Genomic DNA, 26,721 nt, shown 5'->3' on the forward strand with positions numbered 1-26,721 from the left:
TCTCAGCAGTTTCTTTCCACTATCGCAAAATGCTTTGGGTAAGGTCCAAATCCAGGAATTAGAGTCAATCCCTATCATCTCACTGAGAACTATCAAACTGTTGGCTTCTTCATGCTATTAACCTGACAGAACGGAGGGAGGGGAATTCTCTCTCTCCCCCCTCCTTGGTCTGTTTAAAGACGATGTTTTCATCTTTGCAAGAGCATCCACTGTCTCCCTCCCTGCTGAATTCCCCTCTATCAGAGCACATGCTAAAACCAGACACTTCTTGTCCCAAAGCTGAAATGAAAGGCTGGCACCCAGAGGCCTGCCAGCCCTCCCACAGCAGCTTCGGGGCCAGAAGCAATTAGAAAGCAGCTAGGCATACGATAACAAAGCATGGGAAGCATCAGCCTACGCACTGATTGCTGAGATGTCTTTATTCATATTTTCCCTCCTAATTAATGAGGCAGCAGATCTCTCTAGCCCTGCCCACACTTGAAGTACAATCTTGCCTCTGTGCCAGCACCCACAGCGCTGTCAAACCAGGCTTCCACTAGTGTATTTGGGAAAGATCCAGGAAAGCACCCTATTCAGAACATAACCACTGCTTCTAGTCCTGCAGCTGTGAGAAGTCCTAACAGCACAACTGCTCCATAGGGAAGGATCTGCTGGACAGGATTCTTCAGAAACGGGACTCGGTGCAGCTGGGAAGAAAGCTCGGCACCTCACTGCCTGGACAGTGTTAGCGAACCCTGCTGAGGGAAAGCCACGTTCCCTGTTCGTGCTCTTCAAACTCTTCTTGTCACATCACAAAAGCAACCGTGTATCTGAAGGCCTTGTGCTATTAGACAGTCTCTGTGACTCCAAAGTCTAGAATAAGTCTCCTCAATGACAAAGTAATTATTTGGGTTTAGCTATTACTTTGCCTAACATTTATACTTCAAATTCAGATCCTATTTGCAACTGGCTCGGAAACGGTTAGTAGAAGTTTTTATATCAAATTCAACAGCTTGCTTGTAACCATGCTTATAATGACCTACAGCATCCCATGATGGTGTGCTTGTCATTATAACATTACTATAATGAAATTATATTGGTCATATTTATTAGTCTTCTATAAAACATTACGTAAAGAATTTGAACATCAGGACTGGCCCATCTAACAAAATGATGGATCTTATTTGGGCTCACAGATCTATAACCAATGGCTTCTGCCTGCCTCTGACATTTTTCTACATCTGAACATTACCCTGGAATTAAACAGGGTGTGCACTGAAAAAAAGAACAGATCCTTCAGACTAATGCCAAACATGGACGAGTCTTTCTCCATCATTAACTGAAATGAAAAGACTGTTGTTTGGACCTGTGAGACAGCCCTCTCCTGCACAGACCTGTTAGAACTTCAGTAAGAACTGTAATGAGATTCCGCTGGGCTGCAAGAGAGGAACAAAGTCTGTCTCTTGGGTTTGTCAGGAAGGAGAGGACTCAAAGCTAAACGTCCATCTCACTGCAGTTGAGCTTCAGTGCTGAAATCACCACATGAGATCCTACTTCTGTCAATCACAAAAAAGGTAGTGCTATATTCATAGCATCCAAGTCTGAGACGAGCTTCTGGGACTAGTCTGCCCTTTTGGGAAACACCTTTATCTATGGAGCCACCCAGCAGCTCTGCAGACTAGGGGATCTATAGCTGATCTACGCACAATGGCTGTTGAGGAGTTGCACAGGTTCAGTCTGTAATCCCTTCTCACCGACTGGAAGTTCTGAAGTTCTACCAGGGTCTTCTTATCTACAATGACTTGTCCTTTTAGCTTGCAATGGAATGCCTCCTCTACATGTCTGTGGGGCGAAACTTCCTCCAAGGAGAGCAGGAGTGGAGGCAGCTGGCTAGGATGGGCTGAAATAGCCAGGGATGCTCGACGCTCAATGGCTTCTGAGAAGAAAAGAAAAAGTATAGGAAAATAAAGGCATAGTTTAAGAGCCTGGTCTATGAAGCCATTAGTTGTGCGATTAGAATTCTGCATTTAACTCTTCAACTTGAACTAGGCAGCACTGGGGAAACATTTTTCAAATTTTTGATTGCCAGATAGGGAAATGCTTAAAGGTAAATATTTGCAAAGCCAGTTCTTTATTTGCCATGGTGCTTACCAAAAGAAGCAGATCATAAAATACAAGGCTCTTACAGTCTTTACCTTTTAATATCTCCTTAAACTCCTGCAGGAGGACTTCCCGGGTGACTTCAGCACCAGGTGCTCCTGGAGGTCCCTGGGGACCAGGAGGTCCTGGGGGCCCAACAAGGCCACGCTAAGGAAGCAACCAAAGAAAAACATGTGAATTAGAACCAGGCAATTGCACTGACAGAACAAAAATTCCCTCAGCCATGAGCCAGTTCTACAGGGCTGTCAGCCACATGAGCAGCCCCCTCCGCTATCAGTTCAACTGCGGGCCTGATGCAGTAAATCTTAAACTGACTCTCGAGCCAGCTGTGAATTCCAGCGCTTGGAAATTACTCACGTCTTTCTGCGGGAGGATAAACTTTGCTCAGGTAAACACGAACTGGTTCTTCAATTACATATATACAGCGCGAAGCACAACAGGCACAAGATTGAGATTGCTGCTTCTGTGCCTTCTTGTACCACCAAAGTATCACGCAAGCCTTTACGCTTCTTATTCTGCCTATTCGCTAACTAGAACAGCCATCTAGCCACACTTTACGTTATTAATATATATTGCTCTGACATGACGATCACATACATGAGTGTCTGGTGCGACAGTAGAGCTCTCGGGGAAAAAACGAAACAGTTCATTCAAAACACCTGTAAAGGTTAGCCACACACATTAAAGCTTTAAAATAGTCGTTAGAAGACGCAACAGTGTTAGCAATGCTATTTTGACGTACATCGTTCCCAGGGAGTTCCTGTTTCCTCAACTAAACTGCAGTAAACCTGCACGGAGGCGTGCCTGCCTACCAGGTCACTGAGAAACAAAAGGAAATCGTTAAAAGCATTCGAAATTGTCTAAGCAGCAGATTAAAAGTGCACATGTGATCAAGCATCACTCAGTAGATGATCAGTAATTCATGAATTAGAAATGAACGACTTGTCCGCACCTTAATATATCCTTTGAAATACTTGGACTTTATCTAGTGGGAGAAAAACAAATGTTAATTTTATTTCTACTGAGCAGAAAGCAAACCAAAAAAAACGCTCAGTCCAAGAAACAGCTGGTTTAAACAAAAATGAACGTTGACAGTGGAATTCACATACCTTATCTTACAAAGCATATAGCACTTATTGTCTCAAATGTCTACAAAATACTTTCAGAAATTAAACACAAATGAAAACGCAGCACACTCTGGGGTGGGAAGGCAAAAGCTGGAGCACACAAAACACCTCGCATATCAGCAGTAGGAAGAGAAGCCACAGTGCACATTTATTAGCTGATGGCGATCTAGCAATAACTTACTAATTTCTTGTCTTTCCCTTTGCATCTCCTTTTAGAGGTATTGCCATCATCTGGGCGGTGAACAAAGGAGATCCAGGTCCGCCGTGGATCCGTGATTCGAGGATCTGGAGATTCTAGGATCTAAAGAGAAACAAGAACAAAACCTGATATCACCGTATCTCTTTGGCCACTACATGGGTTCAGAGAATGCAAAGTTTCCGTATCAGACTGTTTGCTGCTGCCTAAACCACATCCTTGCGGTTCTGCATTTGAGAGGATGCTGTAGTGGGATAAAATGGGATTTTGCGCTTCTGTAACAAGCAATTCGGTTTGGATTATCCAGTACCATGCCACTTTTTGTCTTCATTTACAGCAGCATTGAAAATGCAGGATAGTCCTTCAATCTGAGTTCTGACACTACGTATGAAAGACGCCAGCCTTTCCAAGAGTCCCATTAGAGTGGGGTTTTTTTCCTTCACAAGTAACAGGCTAAGCCTGCCAGCAGAAATGCCCCAAAAGCCAGAAGATATTGTCCTTAACACATCAAAATGCCTTCTCATACCTTAATATGCTTTCACCCGCAGGGCCCCCCAGCTCCCTTTGCTCAAGAAATCAGTAAAGAGCCAAGAGCAGGGAGCTGGTGTACCTCAGAGACCTTTCTCAAGCTGCTGAGACTCTCAGCCCTCTGACAGTCCTAATACAAGCCACAGAAAACCTGCCCAGATGCCAGGAATCGTTCACCACTGGCACCTGACACTTACCAGTTGGATCAATGAAGCAATGCAGGGAGACTGAAATGTACAGAAAACCGTGAAATGCTCCATAACTTTCAAATCACAGGCTGTAGAGTGACAAATGTGCACACGGGAAAAAAAAAAATTATCACATGTCTGACAAAGTCCATGTCTGATTGCAGAAAAGATGTCCATTGGCAAATTTAACTATCTTGCCCATTCCTATGTTCTGCAAGTATACCATAGCCATAGAGAAATTATCTAGAGAAGCTTTGGCATTACAGTGCCTAGTTCTGGATCCCTTCTAAACAAAGTCTGGGCAGAAGAGAGGATCTGTCTTTATGAATTTGGACTCTCTTGTTCCCATTACTCACCTCCTAGAGACAACCACAAGTAAGTGATCAAATAGGATCTGTTGTTTTTCTCCTAGCCAGGAATAAACTTCTAACTTTAAATTAAAAAAAGACACCAGAAATCACTGGTTACCAATGCTCTTGTCAAGAGCAATTAACCGTTGACTCTGGAGGTTCCAATCTGTTGACACAAATGTCCATCACAGAGAGGATAAAAGCACAAGCCCTCCCAAAGTTTCATGAATCATGCTTAAGTATTCAGAACCATTAATGAAAAAGCCAGAGAGGAAAAACTGCAATGAACACTTCAAATCTTTAAAACAAACAAACAAAAAACCCACCCTATGCCTATCGTAAACTTTTGGAATTCATTCAAGAAACCTGTTTTTTCTTCTCCTGGTGAGACAGAAGAGGTCCAGATCAGAATTCCAGCAGCGAAGCAACACAAGGCAGCGGTGGGTTGAATGACATTTGAAACAATTCCTAGAGCTTTACAAGTTTAGGTAAATCAATATTGATCTACCACCATTCGGGAGGAAGAAAACAAGATGGGTGTGGAAAAAGCATAGAAGCAAAGCCAGTCAACGGTGCACTTTTCAGATCTAAAAGTGTTTGCCCTTGGGTATTAAGCTCCTACTGGTCTGACAGCACCGGACGGTTCTGCCGCAGCCCAGACGCTGGAGCTCTGCACTCCGTGGCCTGAGCAGTAACAGCGACCGTGCAAGGTGCTTCCAACGCAGCCAGGTTAGCAAACATCTACGTTTGCTCACTACCTGTCTCGCTTGGCTCCCTAAAGCACTTGCCACTTCTCAGAGAACTATATTGAGTTTTAATAACATTTCTAGTGCCATTTATAAGCATAGAATCCCTTTCATCAAATAGTCTGCAGAAGCATGTAGAAAACAATTAACCTTTAGAATGCAGGTAGAGCTGATGTCTCAATAACTGCAATATATGTCACTGGCTGAGAGCAACAGGAATTGGACAAAGGATTGCAAATTTTAGCTAGAAATATCAGGGCAAGCCCATTTTGAGGAGAAAAGATCACGGTCTGTGTGATCTGCTGTGAAAAATCCGTGCACCATAAATTGTTTCAAAATTAAATCTTAGAAGTCTGCCGGAGTTCCAGCTTGAGGTTATAAGGAATGTCGGTGCTTCTAAGCTGATGCAGAGCCTGGAAAGCTCTCCCTCCGGCATGCATCCAGGCACATGGGTGTAGTACAAGGCACTTAGATTTCTGAGCTGATGTGATCACAGCTATTTATTTCAAACAGCTCGGGTCAACAAATGATTTACAAACGAGCAGAATATGAGCTCAGATGTGTTGTGAGCTGAGCAAGGGTATTTGTTAAACATACATCTCAAATGCTGCGAAGCCAACCCTCTCTTCTCTACTCAGCAAATAATCTTAGGTGATTTACTGCTCAAACACAACCCACAGAAAGATCTTCTCCTACGGAATCGCTCGATTCAGGCAGTCCACTTCTCCTCTCCAGACAGAAGGCTGCAGAGGAGCTGGCGTCTGTGCCCTAAGCCAAAACAAGGATATCCCGAGACATTTTGCCATATTGCTCATGCATTCTAGTGTAATTAATCAGAGCCAGAGTTATGGTTACGTGCACGCCCACCGATGCTCAGATTTAGGGTGTGTTGCAAACAAGAGCAAGACAAAGTATTCATAACAATCTAGTCCAAAATTCCATTGGAAAGTAAACGGAGCACCATAGGAAATCCCGAGCATCGTGAGATTAGTCACCTCACTAAAGCATTATCATCTTCCCACAGATTGCTTGACGGCAGATTTTTGCAAAGGATAAAGAATTTCTTTCTTATGGCCGAGAAGGTCCTTTGGTGCAAACCTCTCCATCTGTTGTAACATGTAAACATCAAGTACAGAGGCAAACGTTCTTAAAGTTTGCAAAAGTCCTTAGAACAGTACACCAGGTGGAGCTTATTTCTACAACAAACATGAAATATATTTATCAGCGTTTCATGGAGATTTAATGGTTTCTGATGGGACAAGTTAGTTCTTTCCTACCCCACTTCACCTGAAAACAGACGGGTGCAGCATCACCGCACACGAGGTGTGTGCAGAGGACTCCGTTTATGAGCATTTATGTTTACAAAGCTCATAAACGTAAAGCAGGTAAAAGTCTACCTGTGCTTTGCCCAAAGGAAGCAGATGTCTCTTTGTCCCAGTGACTCTGTGGTAAAGCTGCAGTGCAGTTCACAAAACAGAAGGAAGCAACTTTTTACTAGAAGCACCCAATTCAGGCAGGATGGTGCGTTCTCTCAGTGCTGTAACAGAAACCAGCAAAAGAACGGCTGGGTTGCAGAGAAAAGGAAAATAAAATCAGTTCATCCTTCAAAAAGGGCAGGCTCATGCGGCAGGAACTCAGAAGCGCAGTCTCCACAAGACAGCAAACACAAGACCAGAACGTTAGGAACTGGGATGCAGCATTTGCTGCAGATGTGGAAGAGACTGTTCAAATATTCCTGGTTTCCACCAGGCTGCAGGACAGGCACAAACACCCCTCCACTGCAAAAATGAGGAAAGAGGTCAGGTAGAAGCAGAAGCCAGCAATCATGGGCAGGCTCTGACCGTTAACTGTGAAGACAAATGGATGTCCTCAGCCTTTCTGGAGCTCCAGCTGGGAAGAAACAGGCCAGAGCAGACATCTAGTCAGGGCAAAAAAAGAAATCCAGATGGCATATCCCAGAAAAATAAATGAAAAACTCCTGAAGTTTAAAAAAAAAAAAAAAAGAATCCCATACCTCTCCAGTGGCTTGCTTAAATTACAAATCCCTCTACAAGACAGTCATGGCACTCCCCAGTTTCTCCAGCACAAGGATGATTGACAGTCAAAATGAATGTTCCATCCTTGTGGTATTATTATTTAATTACTATGGCATGCATGAGCAATCCCAGCAATAAGCATGCACGCCTCTATTTTTCTTGGCAGCAGCAGCCTCCAGCAGCCAGCACAGGTATCAGTCAGGACTGAGAACAGCCTTGGAATCCCAGCAAAGGGGACTCGTCCCTCCTGGGCTGCTGTTTGCAGAGCAGAGCTAAGCTACAGGAGCCAGGAGGAATCCTCACGTTAACTCCAGTGAAATCAGGCTTACCCCTTAACACTTGAAACGGCACCTCCAAAATCAACAGCAGCCTTGCCAGCACTTTTTAATGAACTTTCAATCAGGTTTTTTTTTTAACGTTGCTTTGGAATCTGAATACAACGGCACCTATCGCTTCAGAACCAGTTTATGACACCGATGAGAAATTAGCCCGCTCTCTCCCTAACTTCCCTCACAATAAAAGACAAGTTGAGCTGTAATTTAGACTGCTGTACACAAGCAGAACCTGCGGTTCTTTCTGGCCGTAATTCCCAGAACAGCACGCACTGCCTGGAGACGCACGCAGTCTCTGGCCGAGATTCAGCCAGTGTGGAAGAAACTACTAGCAGAAATCTACAGTCAAGCAGCAGAGTCTGGATCCTGAGAAATTTCTGAACTGTATCTGAACTTTCCTGAAATTCAAGGATGCTGGGATCCAGTCTGCGTCTCTGCTAAGAACCAAAGTGAGATGGACAAAAGTAGTTTCAGAGTCTGGATGAATAAAAGAAAAAAAAAAAAGTCAACACTGCCAGTGAGCAAGTCTGTACACCTAAAAGCATCTCATAGTGTTCTCAGGCACACCTAAGCATTTCTCAGGGTGGGACAAGATGGAAAGAGAGTATGAAAAGGTTACAATTTTGTGAGAGGACAGCATCCTTTCCACCTGCAATTAGTCAGAGCTGCGTGTCCAAGAACGTATACCTAACCATTCCAGTCCACAGTCTTGTGGTTACAGCCCTGCAAGTTTTGCTCAGTTATCTATGCATTAGTCTATCTGTGATGGAATTGTATTTAAGAATTCTTTGTTTAATAGTTAAGCAGTTGCCAGACACAAAATGGACCTAACAAAGCCCTTCAATTATCTTAACCCACAAAATTCTGTGTTGTTACACCTGATTTACACCAGCAAGAGTATTGCCAGCCTAATTATGACATTAGGAGCAAATTATTTATTTCAGTAGTATATTTTACTTGGAACAGGTTAAAATGTGACAGACCATTTTTTTTTGTTTTTAGCATGAAAAATCCTATGTCAGCTGCTAATAACTTATGGTTATACACACTCTTGGTTATTAATGAGATGTAAAACCAAGGTCCTGACCACTTGTGGTTTTTACAGATCTCTCAAGAATTTTCCCTAGAGCAGAAGTGTTCGGTTTGGTATCTTAGCCAAATCCGAAATGGCATTCCTACCTAGATTCCCACTATGTTTTGTGATTGAAAAATTATACTTCACTCCTTTAAATGGCTATCTCGAAAAGCTTCTCCCTTCCACTTAAACACAAACTGTGGGCACGCCCGTACTGAATTTAAAGAATCTAGTGGCATCTAGTTCACGTGAGCGCGAGCTGCTCCGGGTGAGAAAACGACACGGTGTTTGTTGCTGTGTTATCCGTACTGCAACGTTAATCAGTGCCGGCCCTGGACGTGTCGGCAGAGTTCTGCTCTAGGGATGCCACGGCGAGGAACTGAATAGCACCAACACAACGGGTGGAGCACAACGTGTCTAGCACGCAAACCCACATCTGATGTAGGACTACATACTGTAATAATGAGCTTTAAAAATCTTACAGCCTCTGAGAAATGAGACTGAGCACTGAATTATTTGATATGCTGAGTCAGATGTATGAATCCAACATTATCTCACGTGAGCCACAAGGAATGGCCAGGAAGCATGTATTTGTTATTTGTTATAGCCCTTCTTGTGCACACTATGCCAGAGCAAGACTGACAATGACGACAGATACAAAACATGAAAGATAACATCTTCTACTACAGGTAGGTCACGGTCCCATGGCTTTACCACTTGTCAGACCCAAAAATACTTTTCTCAATCACACGTGCGATCACACACTCCAGGCTAAGACTGAAATCTCTTTCCAGAGGAGGAATGCAATCTGTGCAATGTCCGTGAACCAGCTGCTGTTCTCAATTGGAAGCAAAAGGCCCCAAAGAAATAATTCAGAGAGATTTAAGTAATAAACCATGTAGACCTAGCCCTAGATATTTGACAGAAGGATCACAAAGGCAATAAAATTTCAAAGACTCTTTGGCTATGTAGTGGGTAACCAAATTTAGATTATACTATTTCTTGCAGAAATTCCAGTGACGGTAAAATCCTGTTGACATCAAATCATCCCTGAAATTTCACTGGGACGCTGAGTCAATAATTTTCCCCAGGTTAGGATGCTGCCTTCACGTTGCTTAGCTGAACTACCCCTAAAAGCAGCTGACAGAGCAGCTGAAGTTGGAAGGGACATCCCCAGACTCTCTAGTTCAATACCCCTGGCTCTAAGCAGGTGAACTACAGCAGCTTACTCCAGACCTGGCCAGGTTTTGACTGTCTCCAAGGATGAAGCCTCCAGAGCAACTGTGTCCAGCCTTTTCCAGTGTTTGACCAACCTCAACTGGTTTGACCAACCAAAAGAAACTTTTATTCTGATGTTTAAGTGGAATTTCCTGTATTTCAACTTGAACTCGCTGCCTCTTATCCTTTCACTAGGCACTAAGACTCCGACTCCATCTTTATTCCCTCTACTCAGGTATGAAATGGTAACTCCTGACCAGTGTCAACCCTTATAACCACTGGACAATCTACTACTGCTGAACCCCTGCTAGTACAGTATCACATCTTGCAAGACAAGATCTACGCCTGGAAAGGGGAAGGCAAGCCTGGCAAGCGGCTCCTGCAGGTACTTGGCCACACACAGTCGAAGAAAGAAGGTCCAGTAGATTACAACCTCCGTGTCCATCAGGTTTATCAGGAGATTCGAGACTTCTGCTCCCCTGTTTCAGGTAGAGGTTTCACCACATGACTCATGCACTGAGAATGTTAAATGGGAGCTTTCTCCACGCCTATTTGAAAAGAAATCCCAAGAGAAATTTGTCCTGAATTGTTTTGCTTAATGAGAAGGAAAAGACATCTATCTACCTTTTCAACAGTATGAATAAAAATCACTACTCTCAGCTAATATTTCATTCCCTTCTCCTTTGATAAACCTACCAGCTGGCCACAGAGTCTTCCAAGGTAAACAGAGCCTTAATTTTTACTGTACAAGGCCAAAAAATTTCATCTTTCCTGTTATGTGCTGTAGAGAAATGAAATGGGACACTGCTGTTGTTTCACTTTCCTGTGCCCGGCATCCTTTCATCAAACAAAACTGCTCACAGAAGTACCTTGAAGGCTCAAAGAAATCAGTCTTCCACAGAGAACTGCTTTCAGCCTTCCTTTAGCATGATAGGTTAGGTAAGGATAGCTTCACTACTACTTTACTTCTTCCCTTAGCGAATACAAATTGTGATGCTTTGCTGTAAATGGCAACTGTCATTCACGGCAGAAACGGTGGCAATCCTGAAGCACTGCATTTACAGAATGTGTAAAATAATCCCGTAGCTTGGGCAGGTGCTATACAAAATACCAAATGCAATACAGTCACCCATGACATTTAGAAGCAATACTTAACTAGAGCCTGGACTTCAACCTCAGATAGATTCCAAGGGAGAAAAGTTCACGCTGCAAAATTTGGGAGTGGATATCAAGCAGAGCTCATAAGCACTTACATCAAAGATCTGGGTTTGTCCTATCCTTATCAAACAGAACCTGCCTTCACTGTACGTGCCAGCTCTTACTGCAGCCAAACCTTTGCCATGGATATTTTAAAGCAAAGTATTTCAACACAGAAACTGCAGCTTCCAAACAATGTCTGTTTTAACGAATGCCCACTAGTCTCCGAATGACTACCGTGTTTCTTCTAGCAATAATGTATGTACAACTGTATCAGAATTAACCAGGACCGGTTCCTCTTTGCTTTTGCAATCAGAATATATTCTGCTTGAGATCCAATCCATTTCACATCAAGCCAAATTGATTCCAGAACGGACTGAAATTTAGTTGCACCAGATATGTATCTGGCCCCTTTTGCAAAAGCAGAAAGAAGCGGTTCTAGAGAGGGGAGAAGGTGATTGATTATAAGCACCTCAAGAATTTAGCACATATACAACCTGTCCTGGCAGAACCCAGCAATACACAACAAAAAATTAGCTGAAGAAATGCTGCTTACAGTCCCCTAATGATAATTTTAAGTGCAGCAGCCAGCTTTTTTATATAGAGGACTGTTTCCCAGACTTGCCCAACCTTAACCAATTACTCTCACAACAGCATTGAATAGGATATTTAGAATGTCAGCCCAATTGTTCTAACTTGCCCCCTCTGCCATGCCCCAATTTTTGACAGGTTGGTTCCTCTATTGCTATAGTGACTGCCATCCCTAATGCTTGTGATCAAAGTCATGTTTTAGAGGTCACCTCCATTTGAAACAAGGGACATTTGTGTGTGAGCAGGGAAAGAGAGAGAAAGAAGGGGTTGTCTGATAGGGGAGACTCCCTCCTTTCTCAGCGTTGTAGTCTCCCTTCCATTTCATCCTGCTCCTAATCCTAGGACATCCTTTTAATTCCCCAGCTCCCTCTTCTACTCCTAAGCATTTTTAATCTTAAAGGATTCTGGGGCTCTGATCAATTGACCGGAAATTTTTTGCAGCTTTGAGCCTGGAGTGATTCTCCCAAACATGTAACTGGAAAGATCCTGCAAAATTAATTCACCAAGCCTAGCAAGTCAACAGCTACAGCCTTCGAGGTATCATCTCTTACACTTGCCACTGAGGCACAATTACCACCATCCTGAATCCTTTCCTGCAAGAGCCACGATCACTTTAGATCATCTGACTATACCAAAATTTTTCTCATCTGTAATTTTCAGTCACCACAGCCTCTCTGGTGGAAGGTGCAGTGCAGAGAAAGCTCAGGCATGCTCGGGTGTTTATACTGATGCCTAAAACAGTTTTGAACTAACGTTCCAGAGAGCAAAAGTTTCGCCTGCAAGAGATACATTAATATTCCAGTATCAGTATTTTACTGCCATAGCCCACTTGTCTTTTTTTTTAATCAGTTGTTTTTGAACAGGGTAGCATTCATACACTAGAACTCCAAAATGTCTTTACACTTAATCAGCCACTATGGGACTGGAACTTCAGTCATGCATATTCTAAAATGAATTATAATAATAATTTGAAGTATTCCAGGTTTTGCTTCAGTAAGCTAGAAAAAACAATCATGCATAGGCAAAAGAGAGAACATTTCTCTTTAAAATCAAACAGAATTTGGCAAGATTGCCTCAGTCATTGGAAAAAGGAACCGGCATCACATTACTGCCAGGAATAAGTTCTACCAAGCACCGACAACACACAAACACCTACCTTGGGATGCCCGTGCAGTTCCTCACTGTTTGAGAGGGTCGCATTGAAAGGCTCCGTATACTGATTAGGTTCTTTCTTCATCTTCCTCTCTCTCTTTGCTGCTGTAACTCTGAAGAGGCAAAACTGCTGACAAAGTAAAGATGCCACAAATACCCAGGTGCACCCCTTCATTTTGAAAAGGAAGGGGCCAAGTCAGGAAGGGCACTCTCCAAGCACAAAAACCTTCACCACCAATAATAGGAACAGACACAGACTTCTCTCTAAAAAAATAAAACATAAAAAGGTTAGAACTATTAAAGATGATCCTCTGGGCTATGCAATGTCAAATCAGCAGCATGCACGGATGCGCTGGTTGCTGGAGAGATCTCTGTTCAAGCAGGACACATGGAAATGGTATAGATAAACTTGTTTGAAAATCTGGATTCACTCGAAGAAAGAGGTAAGTCCATTCAGCCTCTTGAAGCTTACATAAATACAAGAGGCCCTGGAAAGTCCTGCCACCCACCTTGAAGTGTCGCTCCCCCCACGCCCCCCCCAATAAGTCTTCAGACTCGTTTAAAATGCACTCAACTATGAAACCTAGAGAAGTCAAATTGCTCAGGGCAACAGTTGCTCAGGCCAGAGCTGACAACACAAACTCATTAGGGGGGTGGTTAGGTTGTTCCTCTTCAACAGGAGCTTTCACTTGCTGTCACTTGAAGCATTGTGTTCGGTTCAAAGCCGGCTTGAATACGTTCCATCCATTCTCTCTCGAATGATACTCCCCTGTCCTCAGTGACAAGTCCTCATCCTTCCCTTTCAATGTGCTGGGGAACCGTAGTCCAAGGTTGCTACAGCCCCTGCTCTTCTCAAGAGGCTGAAAGCATCACAGCTCAGCCAAGTGCTCAGCCTTCTAAGGAGAAAATAGATTTCTCATCTCATAAAAGTCAAAACAGTGAGAAGCAGAGAATCTGAGGATGTACTTAGGTCCATTAGGAGCAGATAAAGTTTTCCCGAGTCTAGCTTCTCTCCCTCTTTAGCTGGGTTTATCTTCACTTTTCTTTAATGAGACGATGAGCAGTAAGTCCCAATGCCGCAAGCAGCTGTCAGGATGTAGAATCTCATCTCTTTTTTCATCCTCATCTCCCCTCACACGAGGCAAGATTTCAGGTACGTCTGAGTGTAGATGACATCTGATTTTTCTCGCTGCTCCACTCCTCAGCTGCACACTGGCAAAACCCTCCTCAGCTTTTGCTTTACCTCAGCAAGTAAGTACTTCTTTCCTGAATGAGTTTCCATCAACTTCAAGAAACAGGGGGGGAAAAAAAAAAGAAAAAAAAGGAGGAGGGATCACATTCTAATGAGCTGTCAAGCCTATTCTCTTCACATTCCTATTAGACTCACTGATAAGTGGAGCTGGCCTGTGTGCCAGGCAGATTTAAATCAATGCCCGTTCCCTGTTCCCTCCCCTCAGCCCTGTTCTGTACCTCCCCTTCATTATCTCAGAGAAATCACCATTTTTCTGGGAAGTTTGTAAAACTGTACACGAGTGTGTGGTAGAGCTAAAAATATGTGGCTTGGAATATGCACTCAGTATCGCACCACACATCGACATATCAGACTCTTGCTTTTTACTCTAGTTTGCTGTGTTCCACACAGCATTTTCCCCTAGCTCTCGTCAGAGGCTGGCTCAGTGGGGGCTTTCCGATTTCTTTACAGGAGGGTGAGCTGTTTATTAAAAATAGCAGAAACCCAAGGATTACACATGTCCTACAAGCATTCTGTAAGGGAGATCCTGAAGTACTTGGACAGCCTGCAAATCTTTGTCAGTTCCCCACCACCTAGAACAAATATTCCTAATTCTTTCTACGAATACGGAGAGTGAGGCAAAAATTTATCCGAGTTTGTACCATGAGAAAGTCCAAGAATGATAAAAGGTTGAAGATCACACAATTTGAAGTCCCTTATGTAGTCAGCAAGCAACAGATTTACTTACTTTTAACATTCCCGTTACCATGCCCTCCGTAATTCAAGTAATCATGCCAGCATGGTTCTTCATCAGACTTTAAAGGCAGCCAGGGCAGCTCAGGAGCAACAGCTTTATTATCTATGGCTCAGGGAAACTGAGGCACGAACAATCTGAGTGCAAAATCAAGAAGGAGAATACAGATTTTTTTTTTTTTTTTTTTTTAAAGCATCTTTTGAAAGAAATGGAGTTTGGGAAAGAGAGTAAGAAGGGAAGTTACACAGAAGCTAAATAGTTAACAGCATATCACCCCTCCCCCAACCAGCTCACATTCCATCAAAACTACGTGGCAGACTTTATTTGTTAATAATATTTAACTTTCTTTGGCGCCTTCTCATACTTAAGCCTCTTTTTTCAGGTTAGTTGTAGACAAGCCATGAATTTGTAAAAGTGCACTTGATGACACATTAATAGGACAATCTGTCATATTGCAGCTAAACAGCTTGACAGATCCACACACCGTGGCAAGAAATGACATTCAAGGCTGGAATGGGGCAATCGGGTTTTTTTGGTCTGCTGGTGCAGGCTGCATCTGACTGCCTGCAACATCTCCTTTCCCCATCCCAAGAGCCAAATCTCAAGACTATATCCTTAGATTTGAGGGAAATGAATCCTAACCACCTCTGCAATCACAAAGTGAAGTTACTTGATGGACCGAGTAGGACAAACTGACTGTAGCTACTCCCCCGACTGTACTTTTCTCTACGTTGAGCCGAGACAAGTGTCAGCACGGTTGTTACCTCTCCTCCAACCTTCAGTTCACCATTTGTGTTACCTGTAGAAAATTGCACACCTGGCTGCTGCTCTTCTCACCTCCTAGTCTTGCCAATGCATCAACAACATTCGACCCATTTGCAAAAAAATAGGGATAGGCTGATGTTGCACTTCATAGCACAAGAAACCAAGGATCTCAAAGGGACTGAAAAGACAAATAATTTCTTCTCTGAGCTCAGCACCATTGCAGCAATAATGGAATAGTTAAGGCTGTAACAATACCGATTCTGCATGAGGAAATTTTGAAGTAGGGGAGATATTATAAGAAGTCACATTTACATTTCAAAATTGTGTGCAAGAACCCAAATACAGCGTTTGCAAACACTGCAACAAGCATGTGTAAAGCTGGAGAGGAAACTGAAGAGTCAGGCAAGAAACTTGTGATTTGATCTTTCAATCCCTACTTATGCAATTCACCTTTTACTCAAGACCGACCTTACCTAACTCTGCTAAGAATAATATCCAAAGGGCTAAAGGTCAAACGCTAGGATTTTCCCAGAGCTGCCCATGGCAGATAAATTGAACAACTCCGAAGCCTTGGTGCAGATAGTGATTTTTTTTAAGCCGATACAGAAAGCGGCACGTTACCATTCACTGACACACACACACCCCCGCTTCACAGCAGAAAAAGGTCTGGAGTACTCCTATGAGAGTTCCCTCAGGTTTAAATGTAAAATTTCCCAACGCCAACCCGATACAAACTCAAGCTGCTGAGTGGGTTAACACACAAAAACTGGGAGAACAAACCCAAACGCACCAGCAGACAAACAGAGCAGCTTTGGGAAGACAGACCAAGGGCTCATGGCCACTTCAGCAGCCTTCTGCAACACACACCCCCTGTTTCTGAGCCCCTCCATGGGGCTCCCAGCGCTCCCCACGCAGCACAGCCACCCGGCTCACGACCCACGCGGGATCGCTACGCCACCTCGTGGCATAGCCACGGAAACACCGAGACGCTTGGCAAAAGGGGGAAACGTTTGCTGCGATTCCTGAGGTTTCTTTTGCAGCGTGGTCTTCAGAGTGACCGAGGTGTGGAATAACGAAAAAAGGTTCCTACCAAACCCCCGTAAGTCATCCTCATTCGTTACCCAGAAAAGTCTTTTCAATAACACAAGATGTGGACGCTTGGAGATCGTGTTCAATAACCTCCCTTTTATGTGTGTAGGCGATTTTTCCACTGAAAACATTTTTTCTGCTTTAAGAAGTTAAGGCCTGGCCTTTGCTGGGCAGCAAAAAAAGTATCATCTTGTATTCTATTTGTCTTCCTGTGACTGGGTTGCAATATAAGCCACTAACAGCAATGAATTATTGGCAGAAATTTTTCAGAGACATTAAAAAAATACCTATTGAAGCATAGGGCTTAAGGTAATAATTCTCATTACAAACTATGAGCTTGCTCTTCTGAAGAAAAGACAGTTTCTCACTTGCTGACCTGCTTACACGTTTAAGGCAAGTTGGAGAATCCATGAGATGGGCAAGAAGCACCTCATTTCTTTGGCCTTCTGCGTACAGGAGTTTCCCATATAATACTCAGCTAGACAGACACTACCAACACCCATGATGAGTTTCAAATCCAAGTACGTGTGCAAACACAACGGGAGGGGGTTTTCCTGCAGAACTTGTCTAGGGTAGGTGCAGAACAATGCCTGTCCTTGCAGCAAGACTCCTGTATTGACTACACGGATCCGAAATAGAGCAACAGGGCTAATCCTCATCCGACTCTACTTACTAACACAAGCACTAATAAAACCTAAAGCAGAGCGACTGCTGAAAAAGCACTAAGTCTAAACAGTGGAGTGCAAAAGAACTCCAGGCATAAGAACTGTGGAAATACCAGCATTATTGAGGAAAATGCATCATTTTGTAAAACAAATTAGAACATAGCACAGCCCTGGCAGATGTCAGTCCAGCGAAAAACCCTCACTTTCATCAAGCTAGAAATTGCTATTAGAAACAACTGGTTTGGATCCACACACAACTGGAATGCCAGCCCACGACCAAACTCTTAAAGTCAAAAGTGAAGACAGCCTCTGAGAAACATTCACTGCTTCACACGGAACCGAAGCTGCCTAGGTATTGCAGAACCTGCTATCCAGATGTTAAGGGAAGAGCACCAGACTCTACTCAAACAGCTACTGCCAAGTTAGTAACAAGGTTCCAATCTACTTTTTTCTTCAGAGACATCATCACTGTTGGCAAAACCAGTGGATCAGCACCTCAGAGTGGCTCCTACGTGTCTTGGAGCAAGTACTGAAAACAGGCACTGCGCTACGACAACAGTTGTGGCGTTTATGCCATTATAGAACAAATACCTCTCTGTAAAGGAACTGCATTGTCAAACAAAAGATCTAAAAGAAATTACTACCTGTAGGTCTTCCTGGAGGTGTTTTACCATAGATGTAAGGGATACATAACTAATTTGAGGAAAAAAAAAATCTGGAGGTGGGAGAGACAGTTTTGCCATAGTTTTTGTTCTCTAGTCCATATATATCCAGTTAGATTTCTCCCCAGTGATTCCTTTCCCAAAAACAGTCCCACAGAAAGTATAAATTTTATCATGAATGTTTATTATGAACAAACAACTTTACAATGCAGTCATTTCTACTCCTCAGTACATGCTTGAAGGTAACTTCTGTGACCTTGAAATCTTAGGGGGAGAAAAGTTATGACTACACACAAATCCAGGTTTTTAAAAATCAAGAGATCTTTAAAGGCAACCACTGAGATGGCTTCTGATTCAAGCTGCAGAAACTCCCTACCACCTGTGTATAACAATCTCACAGAAATCTATGAAATTGCAGCATGAAAGTGAAGGGCCAGACATTTTTTCCAGTATCATGTACTGAGGGACAGCTTTTAGTTTTATTACATTAAGTAATGCACTGCTTCAGGGCATGATAATATTTTTGCATGGCAAAGAATGGTTTACTCCATCTAATGACTTTGGTAACAAAAAGATCAGATACTGCATACTATTATAAATGCTTTTAAAAAACACAAAACAGTAAGACCTACACAAAAGAGAATAAATCTTCCGTTACCAAAGGCAAGGAGCAAGGAGATGTATCAAAAATCTTGTAAGCCATAGGTGCAAGGGTTCAGTCAGCTACTGCTCCTAGCTTTCAACAAATGGCACCTGAAATGTCTGTCAAGTCTTTCTCTGAATCCAGGGTACTGAAGAGAAACTGCAACTGGAAGTTTTGTTTTTAAATATAACCAATCCTCAGAAAAAATGCAGCATGTCCAGGCTTTAACCAAAGCTTTTTTGTTTCCAATTGTGGCATTTACTAGAAACAAGAGACCCACCTTCAAGTACTTGGGTGCAGCTTAAGGCCAACTTCTTGTCACATAATAAAATGCCTTTTATTCAACATCTCCGGATTTTGCTAGTTCTTTTACCTTGGTTAGGTACATTTCACAAAAGATGCAATCACACCATGCCCAAGGTCTCCTTGCCTTTGTCTTCATTTATGTGGACAAAAGAACTTCCATAAGATAAGATGATAAACACAGATAACCAATTATAAGCTTCTGTCTGTAGGTGATGTCAATGGTAATAAAAGGCATTGCCAGAACACAAACACGTTTCAATGATACTAAGATCTACGAGGCAGAACAGCCTCAACTACAGGTCCGTATGCTTTGAGAAAAAAACATCAGTCTGACAAGCCATCTTGAAAATCCTATCACTGCAGGAAAGGCATGACGCTCCCCCTTCCTTTCCAGCACACCCCCAGACTGACAACATAATTGTTTCTAGATAGATACAACCGGTGCTTCTCTTTTTACAAGAGCTGATTAAGCACATACAAGAGGTAAATTAAAAAATAGTTATAAATAAGATTTGGTAAAACCACAAAATAAAAAAAAATATCAAAGATTTATAAATACATTTTAAAATCCAGCCTTTTCCAAATTCCATCTCTACGCATCCCATCTCCTCCTTCCCTTCCTTCCCTCGGTAAGAACTGCTTTAAGATTTCTTTTGTATAGAGCTGTTCTGCTAGTTTTGATCATTCCTACCTATTGCAGAGAATTGGTCACATTTATCGATGCTCTAAATTGTATGGCTCATGGGTTAACAATACATTTTTGCTTACAATTCAAGATACCAAGGAGAAGGGGGGCGAGAGAGAGAGAACAAATCTGAAAGGGGAAACAGTTTCAAAAAAATTCTTAGGTACATGAGGTAATATTTATTTGGGCTCTTCACAATACTTAAAATAAGACTATGCAGTTAGACGCAGAGCTTTTTACTCTGCTATCATTCTTGACAGTTGGTGGTACCATTAACAGCGGGTGTGTTCTTCCCCAGATGACTAGGCATCACTGTCAATTATGAAAGGCACAGTAAGTTTGCCTCTGACGAAACAAAACATTTGGATAAAATTAAGCAGGGGGGGCAAAAACCAAGCAGACTCAGTTAAAAAAGTAATTTCAGACTTTTGAACTACCCTAGGAGCTTTAGCGTTTATCCACAGTCCTGTAATCCCATGAACAAACATCAGTATTTCAGTCATCAATCATCTGAAGGGACACAGTGATGAACTTATACCTAAAAGCAAAAAGCTTCCAGAATCTCAGATGAATTAGAAGGGTTTGAGTTTTGGCTTTTGGTCGTGGTGGTGGGGGTTTTTTTAGAGTTTATGCAAATCTTCAAGTAAGCAAGCAGAACTAATTTTAAGGGTTTACTTCAGCTAGTGACACTTCACATTAATTCAGTTGACTCTGAAGAAGCTGGTTTGACTCATTTGTCTTTTTATCTTCACAAGGGCTAGGGCTACTTCATTTACCAAAGCCCAAGAAATCCAGAGAAGATTTTCTGAATACACAATCAACTCTCCATTGGTGTGTGCAGTTTTATTTTTTTTCAACAGTGGCACCTTGTGATCAAAATTAAGTATTACAGCTTTCAAATATAACATCTCCCAAAATGGAAATCTGTAAGTGAACAAATCCGAAACAATATATGGGTAATCCCCACTGAAGACTGATTCAAATGCTTTTTCTTGCTGATCATTCCTAAAGGCCAACAACTGCACTTCTTGTAGCCCAAATAAAACCTTCAATTACATTGTCACAATTTAGACAACACATTTAACACACATGGTGTTATTTTCCCACTCATCTAATCACTACTGACTAGATATGCAATGATGTTCATTCTATTTCAAAAAAGAAACCAGCAATCTTCTGTAGCATCAATGTTCACATTAACCAAACCCTTACCAAGTCCACATGAAATCTCTACTTGAATCATTTCAACACCTGTACAGACTCTTCTCCAATGAAAATAAAAGGATATGCATAAATTGTGAAATTTTAAAAATTGTTCAATGAAGTAAAAAGCCTTATTTGCTTAAGATTCTCAAATTTCAAAGAACAGATGGAGAACTGCTATAAAAATCAAAGCACTAGAAATGTTAATGTCTCATCAATAATGCTTTGACTTGTTTGTGAGCCACTACTAGATAGTAGCGAGGACAAGAGGATCTGCGAGCAGAACTTCTTTTAGTTTTCTGACTAATCAAAACTACTCCATTTCCCAAACATAACCCATGAGCCAACCAATGTTTTACCTGCAACATGGTAAAACAAATATTTATCCCAGTGTCAGATGCCCAAAGAGTCCCACTCATTCTGCAACTATCACTAATTTGGTCTTGGATTTCTTTTATTATCCTCATTCTTGCGCTATGCTTCTCAGTACATACTTGACTGTGTAGGCAAAGGCTGCAAAACCAACTATAACAAACAAGTTCGCCAAAGCTCCGCCTAAAAGTCCATGGTTACGATTGGCCTGTTGGAGACCTGGATGATTGGCAGGTGCCAACGGTACGTGCCCATTAAGAAGGGGTATTCCATTCTGACCATAGTGTGCTTCCCCATCAGGGACAACATCTGGTAAAGGGAGGGATGGAGGTCTGTTACTGAGCTCTTCTTGTGCTTTCTGCTTTTGTTTAATCTCCTGGAGAAAGAGAAAAGAAAATTGAATAGCTGGAAGGGAAAGTAGTGAAGCTATTGGGTGTTTTGAGGATTTCAGAACCCAAGCTCGTACGTAACTTTAGGAAAGGGCTATGGTACACTTCTTTATATTGTAGGTCTTTTAAACTAAATTAACTGCTTTCCATACATACGTACAGTCTCCCCAACTTCTTCCAAAGTGACCTACTTCAGCAGTCGACACTAATAATCATTTGTCCAAGATTATTTTTAGTTCACATGCACATTTTCCAAGAAGTCTTTTCAGAAATGAGAAATTCTTGCATCAAAAGTCTTGCATGTCCAGCTTGTTTTGAACACAAGACATTCAGCTGTTACCTATACATGATCATATAAACTGTGTATCAACACACCTACAGGGTTAATATTGTGTGAGGAAGATATATACCCTAAAAAAACCAAAACGTATCTCCCAGTCTCAGAATTTAAGCAGGAAGAACATAACAGTCTGTGATCTTAAAGGAGAATTCAGAAAAAAAAAAATCTAGGACATTGATGGACCAAGTCCAGACATAGAAAGATTAGTCCTACACAAACTCGAGAAATCACAGTATACAATTCTAAAATATTGGGACCACAACCACGTCTGCTGCATGTGCAGCTCAGTTAAGGCTATGATACCAATCCTAAATACACATATTTGATTCTCTATACAATGGATCTTTGTGCAGCAGAAAACCGATTCCATTTAAAGATTTAAGTTTTTAATTCTTACACATAGCAAAAGTGCCTTTTAAAAGGCTTCCAAGATTGACAAAAGTAGCTACTGTCTGAGGAAAGTCCTAGGCAACTAGTTTACAGATCTACGCAGAAAAGTTGAAAAACTACAGAAAACCAAATTACTGCATGGATGAATCCCCTTACCTCCACCACTTCAGGGAAGAGCTCACAGAAGACTTTATCTTTTAAATTAAATGCTAAGCTTTGTGCAGCGAGCTGTCTTTTCTGGGGAGGAAACAAATTATCAGCAGTTGCATATAAATCAAGTTAATATACTTTAATTCAACATCCGATTACTTCCCACAAGAACGGTGCAAACCACTAGCCAAGTAGTTTCTAACATTTACAACTTCACACTTGTGAATATCATTCACTACAGCAGACATTTCTAGAGGTAAGTTCTGTTCTCAGTTCTTCATCTTATGGGATTAGTGTTCTGTACTAGCATACCTCCTTGGCAGATACTTCAACAGGACAGAAGAAGAAAGTCCTAACCGCACGTTTTACTAAAAGAGATTTTAAGTTCTCCAAGAAATCCTCTACCCATCCCCACACTACCTAAAATTGTCTTGATTCATCTGCCCATCGTCTATAGTAGGCAACAACGTATTCATTTCTGAGATATCAAAATGCCAGCTGCTGCTGCTGTTTTAACTTTGAGGTCACATTCAACATTCCCCAAGCTGACAAAAGGTTCATCACAGAGTCTGGAGCTTACTGTGAATTCTGATGTCTCTATGCTGCCCAGTGTGGGGCCCTTTTCCACCATAAAACTAAGAAGGCCCGTCAAGATCGTTGAGACTGACCAAGCTGGATTCCATGTATCCGGGTGGAAATCAGTGATTGAAAGACACAACCTTCAAAAGGATAAGACAGGCAGTGTGTTTTACTTTTATGCCATTAAAATTATTATACGTTATACATATTGCTAAAATGGTGTTAATTGCTTAAGTGTTAGAAGAAAATCCTTACCTTGTATTACACTTAAACCTTCCATTAGGTGTAATCATATAAATACTAGGAGGTTTAAAAGGAAATTCTCTGGGGAATATTAGTTTCCCATGATAATAGCCACCTGCGTTACATAAAGACATGAATTACTTATTTTGCATGAAGATTAAATCCTAAACCGCTACTCAAAATGGGCCAAATAAAACCCTTTACTTATCTTCTTCTCCCCCTCACACTAACGAGATCAAGCTCATCATCTTGTGCCTCAAACACAGGAATAACAATCCACACCTAAGGTAAATTTACTTTGGAGGCAATTCTCTCACATGTGTATTACAAACAGTACTTGCTGTTGTCGAGTCCACAACACAGTTAAGGAAAACTAGCCAAAGTGTATTTAATACAATAAAATTGGGTTAGTTTTCCAGAAACACAGCAGTATTGCAAATACAATACTACGGAGAATCTGATTTCAGAAAGCATTTTATGAAAGGCTCCAGAAGACATTGGGAAATATGTGACTACAACAAAATTAATAAGGCTTTTACATTTCTCACTTTCTCCAGAGAAATTCATAAAGAGAATACATGTCTCAGTTCACTAAGAACATTTATGAGATCACAAAACAGGATTTCTTTAAAGTTACCTTTGACTGGCACATACTGTCTAAAGTGAGTTATCTGCTCCAAGACCTTTGGCAATTACTTAGTAGGAAGTAATCCATCTGCAGTTTAACCTAAACATGGTTTTGTTAGAATCCTTGATAACAGAAAAATTACTAAAACAGCAGTACCAGTACCTCTTTTCAACAAGCTATCACATAAGCCACGGACAGCTCTGAAACTGCACTAACAGTTTTTAAAGCTCTTTACCGTAGTTGTATTTTGCCCATTCCAACAGGCATGCAATTACACATGCAGGTCAATCACAACATGAAGTACATGCGTGCTTTTGCTACATGCTTTTACCTTCATAGGGAGTCATTTCAGGTCCCCGTACAACATAGTGCCTAAAACAAAGAAGGAAATTTAAACAGTATGAAAGCCATCGCACAATCAGACATCAGTTTCTCCAGAAAAAAAATCAAGATCAATATCACTTCAGCAAAACTTTCATAGGCCACCTCCCAAAACCAAAATTCCCATACAATCTGGAGGAGTGAGGGAGTCAGACTTGATAACCTGGAAAATCTTGTTCTCTCCACAAGTGCGTGAACATTTCATTCAAATTCTTACCATTCAAGGATATTAGATGGGAGGGGCTCTGCACAGATATAAGGCACTGGATCTTTCTTAATTCGAAGGTAGTCTTGTTTAAGTCTCTGTGTTGCTGTTGTTGGTGCTCTCTTATTACTGTTGTTGCTCATCTAGTTTTTAAAAAATATATATAAATACAACCTCAACACAATCTTAACAGACACAGAGCTGTTATGTATCATTCAACAGAGCTCCAGGTTTTTGCAAAATCTACTTTACAGAGTATTTTTTAAAATATAAATTAAATTACCATGACTTTTAAGAGGCAAGAACCATGCAAAACCTTAACCAACTAACACACTCCCATAAGACTCTGTATATTGCCAAAATGGGAAAATACTCCTTCCAGAACACTGCTGTTTAAATACCATAGTGAACTACCATAATGAAAATATGCTGCACTATACAACCCACTCAAACTCTTAATAACCAGTCCTGTGTTTAGGCTGAACACACATCATTATGACACTATTTTAAAGGGCTTAGTCTTTTTGAGTAATTAATTTCCCTATTCAGTCTGAATATATATTATGTAAATTTGCCCATGATTTAAATTCCTTTGGTGTTATTTGAAATAAATAACAAACAAAAAAGCCCACAATAACCTTATTACTGACTTTGGGGTGAAGGATTTTAAATTAAATCTGCTGCCTTCTTAAGAGTCAGCTGAATTTACAGAAGGGAACTTCTAAGCCAGATTATTCTCTTCCAGATAAACAAAGAACTCATCCAAAATGAGACAAGTCAGTGTGAAGAAAGGAAATTCCATGCTGCTTACAAGACAAAGAAAGCATTAGCCCTTATAATGCACCTACAGAACACATACCAATTAACAACTACTATTTAACTCACTTTCTCCTGAGAAATTTAGCAAGTTACTTAGCTATATATGGAAATTCAGGCAAGAACAAAAGGAAAGATTTTACAAACAGCTTGTATAAAGAGGTAAGGCAATGCTTACAGTATGATAACAGCATTTGACACAAAAAGTATGTTAAATGCCTATAACCCTTTCTATTCCTTTACTTCAACTAGCCAAGTACAATTTTTTAGAGAAATAACATTTAAACCACGAGCAACAATTGTATGCTGCCAAATATTCAAACCCTACTCAAACACATTTAACCTGGCTTTGGTCAGAATTACTGTAAATGATTTTTTGAAACACACAGTATTTTTTCTTGAAGGATGTCACACTTGTTTTTAAGTCACACTTTCTGAAATCATAAAATTAATTTTTTTTTTCTCTACAGAAGTCGGGTTTGATTTTAAAACATAGATTAAATGGTATCTTTTTAATTTAACACAATTATTTGTTGTGAAGTCTTGCAGTAGCGTCCCTCACTATGGGCTGCAAAACTACACTGAAATACTTTACAGCACTAAGTATAGTTACTGGGATTTTAACACCTCTCAAAGCCTTATCTGAAAGAACATTTGTGCCTTAAACGCAGAAAATAAGCGGCGACATTTACAGAACCTACGACCGCAAACCGATTTTTCCCATCTCGACAATACAATTTACCAGAAGCAAGAAAGCAACCGGCAATCTTTAGACGGCCAAGCATCAGCAGTACGATGCGCCCAGGCCCTGCTCCCAGGGCGGATCAGGGAACTAAGGCGAGGGCACCCCAGGTCCCCGGCCCCCGGAGCTGCCCTGTGAAAGGAGAGCCAGCGCCTCCTCCTGCGGGTAACCCTGACCCCGGCCCGGAGGAGACGGGCAGCGACTGGAGGAAGTGAAAAAGGAGCAAGAGGACAAGCGGGGACCTCACGGCCTACAGCGAGCCTGCTGCCCGGCACGGGCCCCGCCAGGCCGGGGAAGGGAGAGACAGCGGGAGGGAGACAGCCGGTCGAGCCCCCCCTGCTCCCGGAGCCCCCTCAGGGCCCGCCACGCCGGCCCAGGCCCCACTCACCTCTCCCTGCTAGAGCAGGCCCCTCCACCGCCGGGACGCCCCACCTGCCTGCAGCCGGAGGCCAAGCGAGGGAGGGATGGAAGGAGGGAGGGAAGGAGGGAGGGAGGGAGGAAGGGAGCGCCACAAGAGAAAGCGGGCAGGGCAGGGCCGCGACCCCCACACCTCCCCGCTGCGGCGCGACCGCGGCTCCGAGCCAAGATGGCGGCCCGGCGAGGCGGAG

General features: G+C 42.0%; 2 protein-coding genes across 7 annotated transcripts in view; both read right to left on the reverse strand.

Annotated features, from left to right (window-relative positions):
* The window catches only part of C1QTNF12 (C1q and TNF related 12), a 29,770-nt gene extending 11,667 nt beyond the window's left edge, over nt 1-18,103 (reverse strand). For 2 of the 6 annotated variants that reach the window (XM_054849399.1, XM_054849396.1), the window contains exons 1-5: nt 14,855-18,103; nt 12,880-14,160; nt 3,448-3,567; nt 2,175-2,286; nt 1,734-1,915 (exon numbers count right to left, since the gene is read on the reverse strand). In XM_054849399.1, the coding sequence (XP_054705374.1) occupies nt 1,734-1,915; nt 2,175-2,286; nt 3,448-3,567; nt 12,880-13,050 (585 nt within the window). In that variant the 5' untranslated portion in view covers nt 13,051-14,160; nt 14,855-18,103. Of the gene's footprint in view, nt 1-1,685; nt 1,916-2,174; nt 2,287-3,447; nt 3,568-12,879; nt 14,161-14,854 lie in introns of all 6 variants that reach the window. The other 4 variants (XM_054849397.1, XM_054849400.1, XM_054849395.1 and 1 more) reach the window with 3 other exon arrangements.
* Nucleotides 18,104-18,204: 101 nt separating this feature from the next.
* UBE2J2 (ubiquitin conjugating enzyme E2 J2) lies at nt 18,205-26,721 on the reverse strand. The gene is made up of 7 exons (XM_054849401.1): nt 26,502-26,721; nt 24,568-24,698; nt 24,301-24,341; nt 23,354-23,456; nt 23,100-23,238; nt 22,526-22,606; nt 18,205-21,626 (listed from the first exon to the last, which is right to left on the reverse strand). Exons 2-7 carry the CDS (start codon nt 24,696-24,698, stop codon nt 21,342-21,344), a joined length of 780 nt encoding a protein of 259 aa, XP_054705376.1. The 5' UTR covers nt 26,502-26,721; the 3' UTR covers nt 18,205-21,341.

This window comes from Grus americana, chromosome 21, assembly GCF_028858705.1.
Source record: "Grus americana isolate bGruAme1 chromosome 21, bGruAme1.mat, whole genome shotgun sequence".
Taxonomy (NCBI): Eukaryota; Metazoa; Chordata; class Aves; order Gruiformes; family Gruidae; genus Grus; species Grus americana.